Below are 17,698 nucleotides of genomic sequence, written 5' to 3'. Positions count from 1 at the left end.
CATCAGTTCTTGGCTAAATATTCTCAATTCTGCCTTCATCCTCTAGAATTGCTGTGTCTCATTCCAGCATCATAGTCCAGTAAAGAAAAAAATACAGTTCTAGATGCATTTAAGTCCTGTGTGAAGTAGTTATCATTTGCCTTCACTACCATGATAGAATTAACCCCTGTAAAAACCTGAATGCACTGGGCCCTTTCAGCAAGGGCTGCAATATGGTATATGGTAGACAAAACTGATACAAAACCACCAGGCTCTATGGGAACCTGGGAAAAAAAAAGGCAGGAACAACCTGCTAAAACCACTCCCTAGTCTAACTCCAGGCATTTAGAAAATTAAGTTTTAAATGTTGGAATGTTTAATTGTTTTAATGTTTAAATGTTTGTTTTTATTTGAAAATCTCAAGTAAAGTTGGTTTCAAGAAACTCACAATACAAATCCTCTTCCAGTGGTGTATTAAACTTTTTGCTCACAAAAAGACAAGCAGAAAAGCATCTTAGTATGCTCAGCTGCTGCTGACAATCGGCAACCTGGTTTCCCTAGCAACAAACAAGTCTGAGAAAATCAAGGGTCTGACAATGAAGTGGAATGGAACGGCATGATAAAGGGAAAAAGCAGCTCTCATGTACGCTGCCTTATGCGCCCAGATTCCTCAGCTGATGCTTCGTAGTTTTCATCTTGTCAGTAGCAGAAATCTATACATTATAAGGCATGAGAAGCTGAATCAATACACCAAGATAGCAACCAGCATTAATAACCAACCTTCACCTCCCCCGATTACACTGATGAGACATCTTGAACTATTTTCCATACTGCATCTATTTCTCCCTCTTTGTAATACAGCAAAAGGAGCCAAGTCCAAAAAAAAAAAAAAAAACCCAGCTGTTTAATATCTGTGCCTTATCATTACATAGGTGCTAATTAGATTTACTAGCATTCATTTCAGCTTGGTAAACTATTTACAGGAGTACCTTCCTTTAAAGCTCAAGTTCAAAAGAAATTTCATATGTCTCTATGAATTATTAACCCTAGTCTTTGTAAACAGAAATACCACAAGATTTAAATTCAACACACAGAAAACAGCTAAATAATACACTGTGTGAGACTCATTTCATGACAGTAAGACAGAACGCAGCCTACTATACATGCCTGTGTCATACTTTTGATATCGTATACATTTACCATATATCAGGCACACACATATTCGTGCCTTATAACACATTAAAACCCGACTATTTCAGCTAACCAAAATGAGCGTGCAGGGGTGGTCTACTTTCTCATGTAGGCAAAAAAACCCCACCCTAACTCACTTTCCAGAAAAAAATTCTTTGCTCCTAATAAATAGTTACCCTTTCAAAAAATTTTCAAAGCTAATTTAGGTACTTAATTTTTCATATTTGGCTTGTTGGGTTTTTTTGGTAATAACAACAAACAAAATAACTGCAGAATGTAAGGTGGCCCTTAAAGATTCACTAATTCCAATACAAAAATTAAATCACTAATTGGTGACTACTCATTTAGTTTCCTCATTTTCAACATAACAGCTTCCCAGGGTCACGGTGTACAGACTACATATTTCTGTATTGGTTAAACAAAACAGTTAGTGACAATTGCAGCAAAAGACTGCTTAAGCTTTTCCCTGAATCTTGGGCAATTAAAACTGTTGTTTAAAAGAGAGATCTTTCCATAGCAGAGTTAGTCCAAATTTAGGTGTTTTACCATTCTCTCAGTATACTAGGGAAATAAGAACTGTATTTGTTTTACATTTTGAAGACAAAGTTCGATTCCTACCTAACCAAGTAAATCATCCCATCCCATACATTAAGTAAATGACATGCATTAACTTCTGTGAGCACTGAGCATCAGAAGTCTTTAGAGAAAACTCTAAAGTTTTCTTTTTTTTCTTTTTAAAAGTGATTAATTCATGCCTTTGCAACTTAATCACCTAATTAACCCATCAAATCTATACACATAACTTCCACGACCAATTAGCAGAGCACACTCAGATTCACATCTGTGACAATCAGTTCTTTAAAGTTTGTGCTTTCATTAATGATTCTGTAGTACTTCAGAGCCATATTGTTAAGCATCCTGTTGTAACTGATGCTGCAAACAAAAACAATCCTGCACCAATTTAACAGTCATTGTGCAAGGCAAATTATTTCCTTAAACCCCCTAAATACAAGAGGATCATAATCCTATCACAATCCCAGCAAAGCTGCAACCTGTAAATAGCTTATATGTAAATCTTATGGTCAGGTTTAACACTTAAAAAGAATTTAACCATGACGTCCAGAATTGATAGTTTCAAACAGCCTGATGTCTCATCATAGAGGACCTCACATAATAAAAGCTTTGCTCATTTCCCATGTATCTTTAAACCGAATATATTAATACATGTAAATCTCAACCTACAACCAATCAACACATGCAACATGAAAAATACTTACATAGAGCAAGAACATTGTTCAGTCTTCCATGTGCTGCTTCATATCTTATTTCTGCTACAGAGAGTCCAACAGTTTCAAACAGGCAGTCATTTTTCTACAGATAAAGCAATCAATCATTGGAAGTACACACAGAGACCTTCTGATACATCATATTTTTATACACTTCCTTCCCAGAGGACACTGGCATTCTTGTCTTTATAGCTGTTGAGGTGCTCTACAGAAGTCTACACGGCTAGCTAGGTAAGTTTCTACTGCTCAAAAATTATCCAGCTTTTGTATTGAAATCAATTGCAACGGACAAATTTACCAAAGGCAGAAAGAGATGGACAGTTAAACTTAAGTCTACAATTCTGAATTCTTTAACAAGTTTAAAAAAAAATAAAAGCACCGGAAGCAACTGTAATGCTTCTAATCCCTAGTAAAAAAAAGGTCATCATTCATTTATTTAGTTTTCACTTCAGGAAACAGAAAGCTATTAAGTCTTGAGCAAAATATTTTGGTTAGCTCTGAAAAGGAGAAAGAAAAGCAGCAGGAAAAAGACAAAGTAAACAAACAATCAGTGTAGCAACTGTTTCAAAAGTAATCTAATATTCTGAACAGGCTTCATCATACCAACCTCACGTTTAGAGCACTGCTGGGATCTAAAGCCTTCACAGAGAACACATTAAAAAAAGTCATGCCATAGTTATTTTTATGAATTACAAATGTAAACTCACCTTCAGCTGGGCATGGGCAGTTTCACTATCAGCAAAATTTTTAAAAACATAGTTTGTGTACGTTTCGACATCAAGTTCCACCCCCAACTCGTGCATCACTTTGAGGACCTCAAAGATACCTATCAAAGCAAAATTGGTAAGGCTAAACATTTCAGAAAGATGAAAACTTGAGACTCAACATTTAAAAATAAATGTTGCTTTTCAAAAAAAGGACTTGTCTCCTCAATCTCCCTCCTTGAAATTGCTATGCAAAATCCTTCATTTTAATTTACATGTTAATAAAGTTCTTAACTGAGAAACTTAAAATTCATTTACTAAACTTCTCATTCTGTGCTGTACTATCAAAAACATGAAAATCTTGGCTATTTTGGAAAAAGTTATTTTCTAACACAGAGAATATATGACAGTTACTTTTAGTTATGTTTGCAAAACATTTTTTAAAGCTGTATATCAAATGTCCATATTATTGTGCATAAAAACCAGATCTGAAATATGGTGTATATAATCAAATTCAAGATAAAAATACATTCTTCAATACATAATACATTTTAGCTTAGTTCCCAGTATCCAATCCTGATTAGCAAGGCAAATTTTCATGATTTGTCTCTAAATTTATTTAAAACAAATAACATTTTTGTAAGCAAATAAGGTTGATTACTCTATTAACACATCAGCTTCAAACTGGAAATGAAGAGAAAGGCTGGAGTCTCCTAAGCCCCAGTGAAGCTACATTATAGCTTTTACAGGGTTCAGATCAATTCACACAACAACACTGCATATGACTACTGTAGATATGCATTCGAAGGCAACGGATACTAAAGCTTAATAGTGCAGCAATTAGAGTGCAGAGTTTTAGAGTATATGACATACTTTCTAATTGCTCACACTCTGCTGATTTGCAGATACTTCTTACAGTAACCCTAGCTAGCAAACTGTGAACCCCTGTCAAAACTAATACAGGTATTATCATTTTTTGCTGGTCTAAAAATGATTTGTCAGTTGCTGCAGGACATCAGTACCAAACAGCATATGTTTTTTTCAACTTGCATTTCATACTTATTACTTTAAAAATGTAAAGTTTCCCAAAGTCCCTGTCTTTGCCCTGGAGTGCCACCTATGGAAAAGTGACACTTCCATGAATATTTTATGCAGTGCACTATGGTGCAAATAATCAAATGTGAATTCCCTTTGAGCACTTGAAAATACATGCAAGGCAAGTCACACTAGATTAAAGTCGCATCATCTGTTCAAGTTTGCCTTAAACAAAACTGTGATTTTGGCTTAGAATCTGAAAAAAATATGAAGAATTAATTACAGTAAGTCTTTCTTGATCCCTTTCAAATTGTGACAGCTAGTTTCTAATTCATGTCTTCAGCTTCCGAGAACACACATTGTCCCTTTATGCTGAAACCTTTTCAAAAATAACTGTATCTGTATCACTAGGAAGTAATTTGAAGACCAAGAACTCAGGAGATTTGAGTTCAAATTTGTATCAAGAAGAGAGTAGAAAACAGGCTTGTTAAGCATATCCATTCCCTTGTAGAAATCTGTCACAAAAGTGACTGAGTACACAAACATGAACTGTGAGTTCCTCAGTAGGACAGGGCACATGTGAAGGTTAGAACACCAGTGAAACAGTGAGATGCAGATTAAGGAGGAATACCAGTAACAATGCTGCATGTAAACATATTAAACACAAACTTTAAAAAAATGCTGCCACACAATACTTCATTTCTAAGATGGCTAGTGTACAATTTTGGAGTGAACAGAAGATCAGTGAAAACAAACACAGATTCCTACAATTTTTCTACCTCTATGAGAGCAGAACTAGTTTATTATGATATAGATATCTTCCACAATACAAAGCAACAAAACATTGCCAGTTCAAAATGCTGTAAAATTGTCAAATACGTACATGAAATTGGATTTGAGCATTATGTGTGTGGACTTTAACAAATTCTTTGCTCCTCATATTGGAAAGTACACTAACCTATTCCTTCTCCTCAGACCAAAGAACAGACTAAAGAAAAGACATAAAAGTGCAGTCACATTTACCTAGAACACTGGTTTCCCCAACTTTTTGGGGAACACACCCCTAATACATGTATATTTAGAAATTATATAAATGTACTACTGTACTGATGTATTATGCATATAAAACATACACAAAAATAGAATGTAAAAAAGGATGAAATAATTGTTTGTTTATTTATTAACAGCTCACTCACACCCCAATGTATTGCCTTGCACACCTCTTTGGAGATGTGCTTACTGATCCAGAAAACCAGGTATGACTAAAACCCACAATAAAGTCTTCTGGCCATCTCCCTGCTTGATCAAGAATAGTTTTTTTAGATCTTGGGCTGAGATACGTAAGGACTGCAGGACCCAAGTATAATCAAATAACTGAGTGAGTGAAAAGAACAAAAATAGGGAACAAACCAGCCAAACTTCTGTTCTCCTTTTTGTCAGTACTAGAAACAGCATTCAAACACCTCAACAGAACAGATTCCAGCCTTGAATCAGTACATCAAAGAACAAATACAGAAGAAATGAATTGCAAGATGGTCATAATATTTTTGTGGTAGAGCAGTGCAAATTCCTGCTTTTCAAGAAGTAAAACGGGAGACATGCATTTCAGTCCACTTCTCATTTCCTAAGTTTCTCACAATAAGTTGTGCCTTCTTCCTAAAGCAGTCTGATCAGAACAGGGGGGATTTCTAAATCAGTTACATACAGTTCCACATGTAAAAGGGCAGTAAAAGTGGGCTTTAAGCATTTTCTAAAGAAAAAAAAAATCACCCTCCAGTTCAAAAAGTGAGGTCACATTCAAGAAAACAGCATAATATTTAACATAATTTTGCTGTGCTGTTAGTTTCAGATGCACTCAGAAAGTTCTTTGCCAGAAAAACCTGTCTTCAAAACAGTGTTTCAGGCAGTTACTTCATGAAATCACCACCTTTATTACTCTCTGGACTCAGACTCTAATTTCCCTTATTTCCCAATGTAAAAATTGAATTACCATTCACTAAATGTGCTTTGTGTTGTTACAGTTCATAGAAAACCAAAGTGAAATACATGACTGACTTTTAAAAACTGTCTTTAAAAAGAACATGATTATAGAAAGATGAAGGGGAGCTATAAAATACTCAGTTGCCCGTGTAAATCAAACATTTCTCCTTATTTATACTAGGCCCTCCTGTTTTTAGTGTATAATCTGATACAAGATGAATCTCAGTGCCAGTAACAGTTTCAGACCTACCATGTATTGATCCTTTAAACCCTGCAAGCACTTTCCATTCCTAAAAGCCTAATAGCTTTTACTTAGATAAATACTATGGAAATAAGTAATTATCAACTTATATAACAGATGCACATAAAAGCAGGAATGCCCACCTGAAATTATTTTCCTGTATAAAATGACTGAAAAGAGCTGTCTGCTATTTCAGAGTGGTTAAGTTCTCTATAGTATATTTAAAACTGGCCTTGCTTAGTTTCATTCCTCTTAGCCACCACTTCACGGCTACTTTTCTTTCAAACTCAATTCCACAGTACAGATGTTAGGGAACTTCCTTTGATATCCATTGTCAGTTTTTGTTATAATAAACATTACATAAATGTGTAATTATTACTATTAATAATATAAGCGTTTGTGTCACATTATACATACTGATTAAGACACTGTACCCTGCAGTGCTAGATAGGTTGTTGCTTCTCGTTATTATGCCTACATCATATCAGATTTTTAATAGTTTCTCTTCAAAGTTCCTTTCAGTTTTCAGCCTTACGTATACCAAGATGCAAAATTACACCCATTAGGCCAGGATTACTACTGTGTAGAGAAAGGAATCATTACTTCGGTTTTGGTATGAGATGTGACACAGCATCTATCTATACTTTTGTTCACACAGTTCTATTATCTTTTGCTGCTAGAAAGCACCATTCTGTTAATTTACTATCTGCTCTCAGCTTTAGGTTCTCACTGCAGCATTATTTTTTGCTCTATGACACAATTTCAGAGTGTGTGGGGTTTTTCACCCCATTTACTTTTCTTCAAGAATATTTCTTGTATTTTTAGGTAGTGGATCTTATTTATTCATGGTTTTATTATTAAATTTCAAAAAATGAATATGAGCTTACATGTGGGAAAGAACAAGACAACTTATTTCACTGCAGCAAGAATAATTTCACTGATTCTTCACTGCAGACGAAATTCCTTAGATATTTTCTTATGTATTTTAAGAATTGCAAAATCACTGACTTCTGTAGGTATGCACACAGTAGTAATGCTCCCACTTGACAATTCAAACTTGCAGACTAATTACCAGGTTATAAAAATGCGTTTGCAAATCCACAGTATTATCATACAGCCATACAGAAGTTTAGGTATCCGATGCCTTTGCAAATAGAAAAAGAAAGGCTCTCTAGAAAATGGCAAAGAAGTTTTCTTCTCAATTTGCTTATATGACTTCCAGCAGTAACTACTAGCCAAAGCACAGTCTATTTCTACAGTGGGAGTCCAAATTAAGGCAACTTCTGTCCTTGCCAAAGACCAAAATATGTATGAAAACTTAAATTGCTCTCTATGGTCAGCTATTGCTTCAGTTTTGGGAGCTATCTAAGAATATCTAAAACCAAAAATACTTTTGACATCTCTTATAACTGTGTTAGTGAGGTAAAGTTTTCCACGGAGTAACGTGGAAAACGTTTTTTTCAGTAGGCAACATGCACAACAGAGAAGTATAACTGCTGATTCCAACTTATTTACTTTTGGCAACATTATATCTCAAGTTAAGTCACAAAGTACCCAACTAAAACAAGGTTGCCAGACTTCTAAATATCATAGAACTTTCAAGCATTTGAAAACCTGAAAGACGACAAACTTGGAAAGTAGTCTAGCAGGAACAGAGCCTAAGGAGTTAATAAAAACTGAATATTGTTTTCACAAAGGCTTTTTGAAAAAGACTTGAGACATTTTTATAGCCAGAAACAATTAGGGAATACTTGTTTCAGCATTTCTTCCGAACTGGAATGTGACTGTATATTTAAGATAAAATTGCGATATGAAGAGTCTGCTAAAAGCACTTTTTTTTTGTTTGTGCATTTTGTTTGTCACCCAGTGTCACACTAACAACTCTGCATCTCATTCTAAAGCACATTATACTGTGAGATAAGATGAAAAAGACAGTTTTTTGTTTCCCCAAGGGGGAAGTACTTCTGTTAAAAGCATCTTTTTACAATACCATTCTTTCTGAATTACCAATAACGCAAACCAAAGAATTAGATACTGTACTCTAAAATTTAATATTTGTTCAATTCTTATTCATATCCTGTAGGCATCCCCATGTGTAACAGGGGTAAGTATGCTAAATGCTTAAACCTACTTAAGAATCCCAAAGATTGAGCATTTCTGTCCTTCAATCAGTATGCTGTCAGGTCAGGCTCACACGTTCAGCAATGGAAGTTCTCCTGTGGTTTTTATTATAGTAACCAAACTCACATTTGGCTTATCAGGTAGATGATAAGAAGTTGGTTTGAAAAAAGGATTGGGTTTGCAGTCCAAAAGAGCTATTATAACACAACGTTACTTTTAAATTCTTCTCAAATTTCAGTTTCTTCAAGAATAAACTCTTTAAAAGGTAATGAGCAGCAAAAAGAGCCAGTGGAAGGCAGAAAGAATGTGAAGAGTTAAAAAGGTAATTAAACACTCTTTCACATCTTTCTATGCAAAGGTACTTTAAATTTGTAGACCTGTACCACGATCAAGTAAGAAAGATTTTTAAAAAGTGTTTCTGAAGGCAAAATTGTTTGCAACAAAGTAAGACATGCAGCAAGGTCTTGTTTACTTTCAAGAGTCTGCTGAACGTTGTAGCAATGTTTTAATACGGATTTGTGTGCCAGGTTTGCAATAAAGCCAGAGGAGCATTTATCAGATAACTAACCTTTAAGATTCTTCTCTTTCTGGAACGCAACTAGCAGTGGCCAGGAATAATGAGGTCTGAGTGGCAAGCCTTCCTCTTTCATCATCTTCATCACATCAATGGCCAAGGCTGAAAACATTCACAAGATAATTAAACAGTGACCAAGTACTTTAATTAAACATATGTAAAATAACTAAATAAGCAGAGTACCTGATCTGTTGGTCTCCAAAGCACAACGCAAAATAAATGGTAATGGTGCTGAGTGCATTTTTGCTTCTTTTAACTCAGTACAAAATTGCTTCAGCTTGTTCACAGGCTGCAAAGAATTTCAAAAATTAAATATATATTTCAGTTTCTCAAATTGTTAAGAATATCAGACTCTTCGATGTTTAGGAAATGGATATTACACACGCCAAACGTGATTCCTTTGTTAATTTCAATTTACTATGCAAATTGATATGAAATATTTAAATCCTTCTTTTATTCTTTAAGAACCACACAGAAAATATATCATTTTCCATCTTCACAGTTCCATTAAACTAAATAAACATACTGTTGTTATTATATTAAGAAAAAAGTATTACTGTTCTGCATACCATATCTCTATTTACACAATGTTGCAAGAAGAAGTTACCGTGGTCCACATTACCACGTGATAAAGGATTAAGAGACTTCAAAATATGGAAACCTATATCTTCGAAGCCATGAGTTACGAGAGTCAAACACAGGTTCATTGCATCTAGCAATTGAAAAGCAGAGAACAACACAATTAAAAAAGTGCTTGTAACTATTTTTGCATTGAACTACTAACATTAGTGAAACTAGCAAAATATTTTACAAGAAACTTCAGCATACTTTTAAACATGATTAACCAATCAAATTTAAGACTACCTTTTCAGATTTCTATTTACCAATGAAATTCATTTATCCCATTAGAAGACCATGCCAAAAATTACAGAAGCATCAACACTGCAGCATGACAGAAGAACACTAAATAATAGAAACACATTTCTAGACACATCAAAAAATGGATGAAGTATAATTAATAGTTATCAATCAGATTACACATAACTGTGAAACAGAAGTGACTTTAACTGTAAAGAAAACTATATTCAGTTCTTAGTTTCCCTTTTTACGATATTCATAAAGAGCTGTCACAACAGGAATTACAACAGTGTTGTTTGAATAAAGGACTCCACAGTTACAGCCTTCCTATAAAATCTTAATGAAATCTAAAGGTTTAAAAAGTGGATAGTTTAACTTTTATACGTAAATGATTAAAACTGATTTATATTTAAATTTTATAAAATGTAATCTAAAGCAGCACAAATGAATCAACAAACTAATGGCAAAAATATTATATTCCCTAAGTATTCAAGAGAAAAATACAAAATTCCCTATTTTTGGTAACCTTAGTTATTGCTGGGGGAGGGGGGAGAGGGAGAAAAAAAAAAAAATGCTTTCCCTCTCTACCCTGAGTAGCAGAACACTGCTGTAGTAGCCAAGAACATACCTGGAAGTAATTCCTTTTCAAATCGTATGCGTTCTTTAATATCTTCAATGTACTGAGGATATCCAGCCTTGGCAAGGCTAAAAATCACCTGCATCAAAATCCGATCCATAATGTAACCTTCAGTCTTCTCAACCTCTTCTATAGTCTGTAAATCAGCAGAAATTTACCTTTAATAAACTCTAAAGTGACTCAAAACAGGATACATTGGAAAAAAAGCTGGGGTTTTTTCCCCTTTTTTAAAGCCATGGGTTTAGATATATGGAATATGTTTGAGAGAACACCCAAGATCTACAGAGAGGGCCTCAAACACCTTTGGACTGTAAAAATAAAAAGAGACAGATAAAAGGGATGTAATAGATAGTTTCTCTCTAATATCTAATAACACATGAAAACACCAGAGGTATTCCCATTGTGAGATGACTTTCAAAAGAAATTGCCTTGAAAAGGGGAGAATGATTAATCAAACTTTTTGTTAGTGTTTTTAAGAAGGTTGGTTGATGAAGATCTGTTTAATTTGTAAGTCACAGAACAATATTTTGTTTCCCACATCCTCTTCCTTGATTTGGTCCTCTCCATCTGATACTACTTATTAAACTCAAACCAATTTTCTTTTCTCATTCCCTTTCGAATACTTTGATTTTAAAAAAAAAAAAAAAAGAGAATACTTTAAAAAAAATCAGCTCCACAAAGGGCTGTAAGGCAGCATTATCTTATCCGCACTTCATGAATATCTAAGCTGTTGGTATGAACTCTCAGAAAAAAATCAGTTTTACTGGTAAGATCCTGTGGCTTCAATGGGAGCTAAAAAATGGCTCAATGGGAGCAGGATATTCAATATTTACTTCCTGTTTATTTTTCTAAATAAATATATAACTATCCCACATGCACAATGTGTCTCACAAAACCTGAATTATTAAATCACTCACCGGCAAACATATCTTCTCACAGTGAAAGGCGACTATCAAAAGATGAGTATTTTTTATAAAGTATGAGACTGCTTTCAGTTAACCAGTTATTCAGATTAAAAAAAAAAAAACTTGTTTAATTGGTGTGGACTGGGAGGAAACAAGCAATGAAATTCAGTATTATTCCTCTTGCATGGATAGAAAGCACTCCAAAGTTAAACTGAACAAAAGATCAAACAAGTTGTATTTAAACTCAAACTTGCAATACCTTTTTGATGCTATCAGCATCACCCTTTTCAGCATACATATTCAGCAGAGATAAATAGGTGTCTGGACCTGGTTCAACACCAGCCATCCTCATCACTGAAAGGATATTTTCTGCACTTTTCACATCTCTAAAAGAATTCAAAAGAAATACCCTCAGTAGATTTAATCAATATAATGTTTATTGTGACTTCCACATTTCCTCATTAAATTAATTAGAATTGTAAACAAAGACTGCAACAAGCATAGTGAAACTTATTTTAAGTAAGCAAATCCTGAAAGGTGAAAGTGCAAGTACTTTAATTATTGTGTTCTTTAAAATACTTTTTCAACAGTTGGAAAATTTCAAAATTCAGTGCAGATTTTTTTCAAACAGCACAAAAGTACAGTAATTTATCTTGAAATCCAAGATTTTCAGACAAGAAAAAAAATATACTTCCTTTGTTAAATAGCCCTGTTTTGCTTCAACAATTTACAAAAAGACAGTCTTTACATATTTATTATTCAAAACCATCACACTATTCTGCAACGTGTAATTTTTCTGTAAAGTATCACTCTATATTGTAGTAGAAATAAAAAAAAAAATCAAAAAAGTATTAAACATTACCCTGATCTGGCATGACCTTTCACAAGGCTACTGAATACTGCCTCAGTGATTGGGAGATCTTTGTTCTTCATAAATCCAAGAATCTCACTGTAAAATACAAGACAATGATGACTAGATAATTTTTTCCTTTGAAAAGAGATTAGGTATTTTTTTCCTTTGAAAAGATAAACTACTGAGATATTGCTGCTCACTGGACAAGTACTGCATCATCAAACAAAACCAAATCCTGATGTCACTGAACAATTACATTTGGGGATGCTGCATAATATGGTCATAATTTGGTCATTTTCATTTTTTCAGATGAATCATATTCTTCAGCTTGAAATATGCAGACACAAGGATGGGACTGGTTTTTTTTTATTTTTATCTTCCTTTTACTTATTTCTCATGCCCAGCAATCACTGTTGTAACTTAACCTTGCTAAAATTAAGATGTTAGATATCCAGCAAGCCCTGTGCAACAACAACAAAAACCAGAATTACTCCTTAGCCCACTTAGTTCTAAAATGCCTTTCCCAGTAGCCATTTTCTTACATAGGCAGTAAGCCTTCATAACCTCACACTTTTTCATGTCAGTTCTAGAAATGACAAAACAAGTTATTTTCTCAGCAACTTGAATACAATTTGATTTGAACACGCTGATCTATCATTTATTTTTATTTTGCTTGTGTAGGTTCCAGATGTCTCTAAGAAACTGCTCTTTAGTGCTTGGTTAAAATATACTTAAAACCCTCTCTTTGCTTTGCTCAATTTATAAGAATTACACTGAAATGAGTTTTAATATTAATGGTAGGGAATATGAGAAACAGATTCTGTGGAAATCCCTTTAAACATAAATGCAAAAGAATACCTCGCTCCTTCAATGTCACCCTCATTGCAGTAAGCAGCAATCAACCTTTGGTATGTAACCTACAGAAAACAAAAAAGAGGAACTTAATGATTTCCATCCAATAAATAGATACTACTATTAAGAATGAAGATATCATAAAAGGGTACCTACTCGATTGGGCTGCACATTAGCTTCCTCCATTCTGGCTAAGAATTCTGTCGGAGAAAATTTGTGCTCGTTCTGAAGGTAGACTTTAAGTAAAGCATTATAATGGCTTGTATCATACACAGCACCTAAGGAAATATTTCAACCAGAGTTAGTGAATACAGATTCTCTAAATTCAACATGATTTTATAGCTTTCTCAGGTAATTAATTTCATATCAATTTTATTCTGTATGAGCTTTATGTATAATCAGACTGCTTCCTTTCATCCACCTTTGCAATACCAGACTATTTAACAGCACATGTGTTTATAAAAGGCTAAAACATAACAAGAGCACAGTAACATCAGTGTTCGTGTGCATGCTATTCCACAGTCTCTATGGCTGTATTTACATTACAGATTCAGCAATATTACTATCAAGCAGCAATTCACCTACACAACATCTACAGATAAATGACTAACTTAAAATTTAAAAAATCATCTGATAAAATATCCAGCAGCACTAGGATATCAGCCCACCAGATATCAAGGTAGTAAGTATCTAACAGAGAAGTAAAATTCATTCTTACAATAATCAGAATCAAGCAAAAGTCCAATTTAAGTATCTTACCAAAAAACTATCTTTAGATTTATTACTAACACCCCTAGATGTCAGTATAACTCCCAGAATAGGAAACAGGTCTCTCACCTGAATAATAAAACCTAGCATTTATTTGGTAATGAGTATTTGCTGTTATAATCTAACATTTAAACACTATTAAAATACATTCAGTCTTCTGTTACAAAGATAGTAACTAAAGCACATACCTTTTCTTGCAAGAGGGACTAACAAAACTAACTTACCCAGTTCTTTCATCTTGTCCCACATCATATGGGCTAGTTCTGTTCTTTCAGGTGACAATACCTCTGGTAAAAGAGTACCACAACTTCGCAGCAAAAGCAAGGTCTGGTTACTTCCTGGACACCCTGCAAGTGGAACACAACCACAAGTTTCTTTTTAGTTATGCATTTAATATTAGAAAGAAGATTCGAGACTGACCCGCTGAAATATTTAAGCATTTTGTATAGAAAATAATCTTCTCCAAGACTTAAGATCTTTACTGAACAGTATACCCAAATGATTAAACAGTGAAACTATTATGTGCTGCCATGAAAAAGATTCACAATAAAAGATGCCATTTAGTATAATAACAAGCTCAGCTGAGCAGAAATTTTAAAAAATACAACACAAAATACTAAACTCAGATGATCTAGCACTTGAAATTTCTCAATCCAACATCCATAGATCATTTAATCCTAACAGGGACATAACTTTCTGTTAAATTTCTAAAACTGCAAAATACTTTATACCAATTCCATAGTATTCCAAAACTGGTATTCAGAGACATTCCACATTTACATTTACACTTCTGCCCATGCTCAACATAAAATAAATGAGATCATTTACATCTAGAGAATAGTGAAAGAAACTTTAAGAGTATCTACCTTCTCTGACTTCTACACTAATCCGAGAATGTTGAAAAAGTAACTATAATCTCATCTGTCTCCCTTGGACTTCACTACCACTCCTGAGGCAAAGTAAGGCAGAGCTGCAGAATCTATCAGATTACCCAAAAAAATGGAGACACAAAAATTTTTTCAATCACATCTTTATATGCAAACCCAGCAATTTCTAATAAAAAGGAGAGTTTCTTTAGAAAGCAGTATACCATAAAGAAAAAAGAGTACAAAAATGTTGTCTCTTCCTTTCCTATCAAAGAGAAAGGTATAATTCAATATTACCTTCAGTAATTTCATCTAACAAGAAGCACAATAAATATTCACATACAACATAAACGATGAAAAAAATCTTTAAGGTTTTCTCTCTCAGAGACATACATGCAGACTTGAAATATTCAGACTTCCAAAATTAGTTAAAGTCTAAAGCATCACTAATGCTTTCTAAGTTACTTCCAAATCATCATGCCAACACTCCAAAATTGTGTACAGACCAGTGTTGCCAGTAAAGATACCTTCAGCTGCTGATGATCACTCTAAGTGTAATTTTCAATTATAGAGGGCTGTAGAAACATCTATAAATAATGGTAAAGTAAAAAAACCTCAACAGCAGAAAGCTATATGCCATCTAGAATCAGATTTTCAGGTACCAAAAAAGACCAGCAAATCTAGGATATCACATGTTTCAAGAGCACAACCTACAGCAGAAAACTTGTTTATAGAGAGTAAACTCCTCAGGGAAGAAACACAGGCAGCAGGGGGTTAAAAGTAAGCAATAACAAGAAAAGAAATAAGTTAAAACATTGAGAGGGAGCAGGTACAAATTCCAAATGGGGAGTTGGACTTGGATTTGACTAACCTTTAAATCCCTGCACACAATTAGTTCACTCAATATAATGCTGATATATGTTGGCCTTTCACAATAGCGGTGTTACATTAGTGACTGAATAGCTTGTAAGGCAAAAGAAACAGGAAAAGGTTTGGAAGTATGAGTATGGAAAGGTGTAGGACAAGATCTACAGCAGTGACCTTCTTTGGGCATTTTTCCTGTTGTAATTAGAAATGGAAGAACAATACAAACAGAGACAAATCATTTTAGGACATCAACAGTAACTAACCTCCCATACTTGTGCTAAATTAGTTTTCAACATTATTAATAAAAAAAGGACTGAATTTCTCACATGAAAACATTCGTCATTTCTTTTAATAGCATCCTAGTTAAATCTCTTGAAGTTCCACACTTTTTTCTTTTAAATATACTTACACAGCTGAAGGAAATCACTATAAGCAATTCATCTTTTTGTTAACATGACTTCCTAAAAACTGTGTAACTAACCAAAGATCATGAAGAACTGTGATTTGCAGATAAGCTTAGAGACATAAAATTCTTGCCAAGGCACAGTCACAAATTAAAAAAGCTCAACAGAGAGAGAACATGAACTGAAGACAACTTTTAAACAGTGAAACGCAAAACTTTTAAAAGTGCAATCCCAGGTATACAAGCTATTAACAGTCCAGAGCATTACATAGCAAAGTTTAAAACTAAAACAAAACAATACGTGCTGTCAGTGACAGATATTGGCAGTAGTACTTGGTGAGTATATTTAGCAAATATCTCCATTGACTCACCCTAGCTGGTACCAAACCTCATCAATTGTGGTACCCGGTTTGCAAAATATTAATATACTCTGGTTATTTTTAGTCAATGGTGTATTGCATCTGTGAAAATAAACAATGCCTCGGCTGTTTGTTTTATTAAAAAAAAAAAACAGCTTTCTTGTCCTGAATAAGCACAGCTACCTGGGAATGCAGAAACTTGGGGATCACCCCTGTGTTTCCCTGTATAGTGCCATTTTAGAACAAATAACCTCTTAAGGACAACATGGTTTATTACAGACATTTTAAAAATATACAGTATAAAACAGATGGATATGATCCCTGTTCAGAGTGCACAATATAGTTATATGAGGAAGGTGTAACACTACCAGTTTAAAAATCCAGAATAGGCAAAGCAATATGATAAGATTTCTTGAAAGTACACTGAATTTTTACAAGGCTTATAAATGCCCAAAGACATAAAAAACCTGGAAAAGTAAGCGTGTGCATTCAAAGCATAATAATATCTTTAAAGCATTTAAAGTCTGTTCATCAAGACATGCAGCAGATTAAACAACACTCAAAAACGAAATATTAATTAGAACATTCATTTCATTTCCTTGGCTTGCTGAATCGTTATATTGTAGCTTTAAATTTAGCTTTTATTTTGTTTTAATTGGAAGCAACTTACCTGCTTTGCATACTTCATGGAAGATTTTTAGTAGAAGGGTTTTACGGATGCGGCCAGTTTTCCTGACAGAGTTATCCAGTGTATTTAATGCCCAGTCAAACTGCCAGGTCCGTCTGGTTTGAATTTCTGAAATTGGTTCTTCTTTAACACTTCCCTCCTGTTGAGGTGCAACTGTAAGGAACCTGATTTGGTACATAATGTTTCTGCTTAAATAAAAAAACAAACAAACAAAAAAATAGAGATTAAACTTCTATGAGTCATTTTGCAAATGCACTAGTCACACAACGTCAAAAAGATAATGCACTTTCTGATGAACAGTTTCTCAAAAACATTCCATATTAATATAAGCAAATACATTGATTCATTTCAGTGGCTTTCTACTTAAAAAGGCATAGTCATGTATATTTTCTCACAGTGACAACTGTTTCTCTGAGATTTTCAGTTGGATCACCTCGTGAATTAAATGCTTCAAATACTATTCCCACAAAAATAAAAATTTTGAAGTTGTCCAAGTGCTACAGAAGTCTATTGTCCCATTATGGCTTCTCA

At 34.0% G+C, this 17,698-nt stretch overlaps 1 protein-coding gene across 2 annotated transcripts in view; it reads right to left on the bottom strand.

Moving 5' to 3' along the window:
• Positions 1 to 17,698, bottom strand: part of LRPPRC (leucine rich pentatricopeptide repeat containing) — a 92,752-nt gene that overhangs the window by 64,997 nt on the left and 10,057 nt on the right. Inside the window, exons 2-13 of one of the 2 annotated variants that reach the window (XM_074897099.1) lie at positions 17,150 to 17,355; positions 14,209 to 14,331; positions 13,373 to 13,494; positions 13,223 to 13,281; positions 12,374 to 12,460; positions 11,771 to 11,897; positions 10,598 to 10,742; positions 9,681 to 9,823; positions 9,295 to 9,400; positions 9,106 to 9,213; positions 3,164 to 3,282; positions 2,448 to 2,541 (exon numbers count right to left, since the gene is read on the bottom strand). In XM_074897099.1, the coding sequence (XP_074753200.1) occupies positions 2,448 to 2,541; positions 3,164 to 3,282; positions 9,106 to 9,213; positions 9,295 to 9,400; positions 9,681 to 9,823; positions 10,598 to 10,742; positions 11,771 to 11,897; positions 12,374 to 12,460; positions 13,223 to 13,281; positions 13,373 to 13,494; positions 14,209 to 14,331; positions 17,150 to 17,355 (1,439 nt within the window). The remainder of the gene's footprint in view (positions 1 to 2,447; positions 2,542 to 3,163; positions 3,283 to 9,105; positions 9,214 to 9,294; positions 9,401 to 9,680; positions 9,824 to 10,597; positions 10,743 to 11,770; positions 11,898 to 12,373; positions 12,461 to 13,222; positions 13,282 to 13,372; positions 13,495 to 14,208; positions 14,332 to 17,149; positions 17,356 to 17,698) is intronic. The other variant, XM_074897100.1, reaches the window with a different exon arrangement.

Source organism: Athene noctua, chromosome 1 (assembly GCF_965140245.1).
Source record: "Athene noctua chromosome 1, bAthNoc1.hap1.1, whole genome shotgun sequence".
Lineage (NCBI taxonomy): Eukaryota > Metazoa > Chordata > Aves > Strigiformes > Strigidae > Athene > Athene noctua.
Note: the sequence above shows the minus strand (reverse complement) of the source record. Positions and strands in the feature narration are given on the sequence as shown.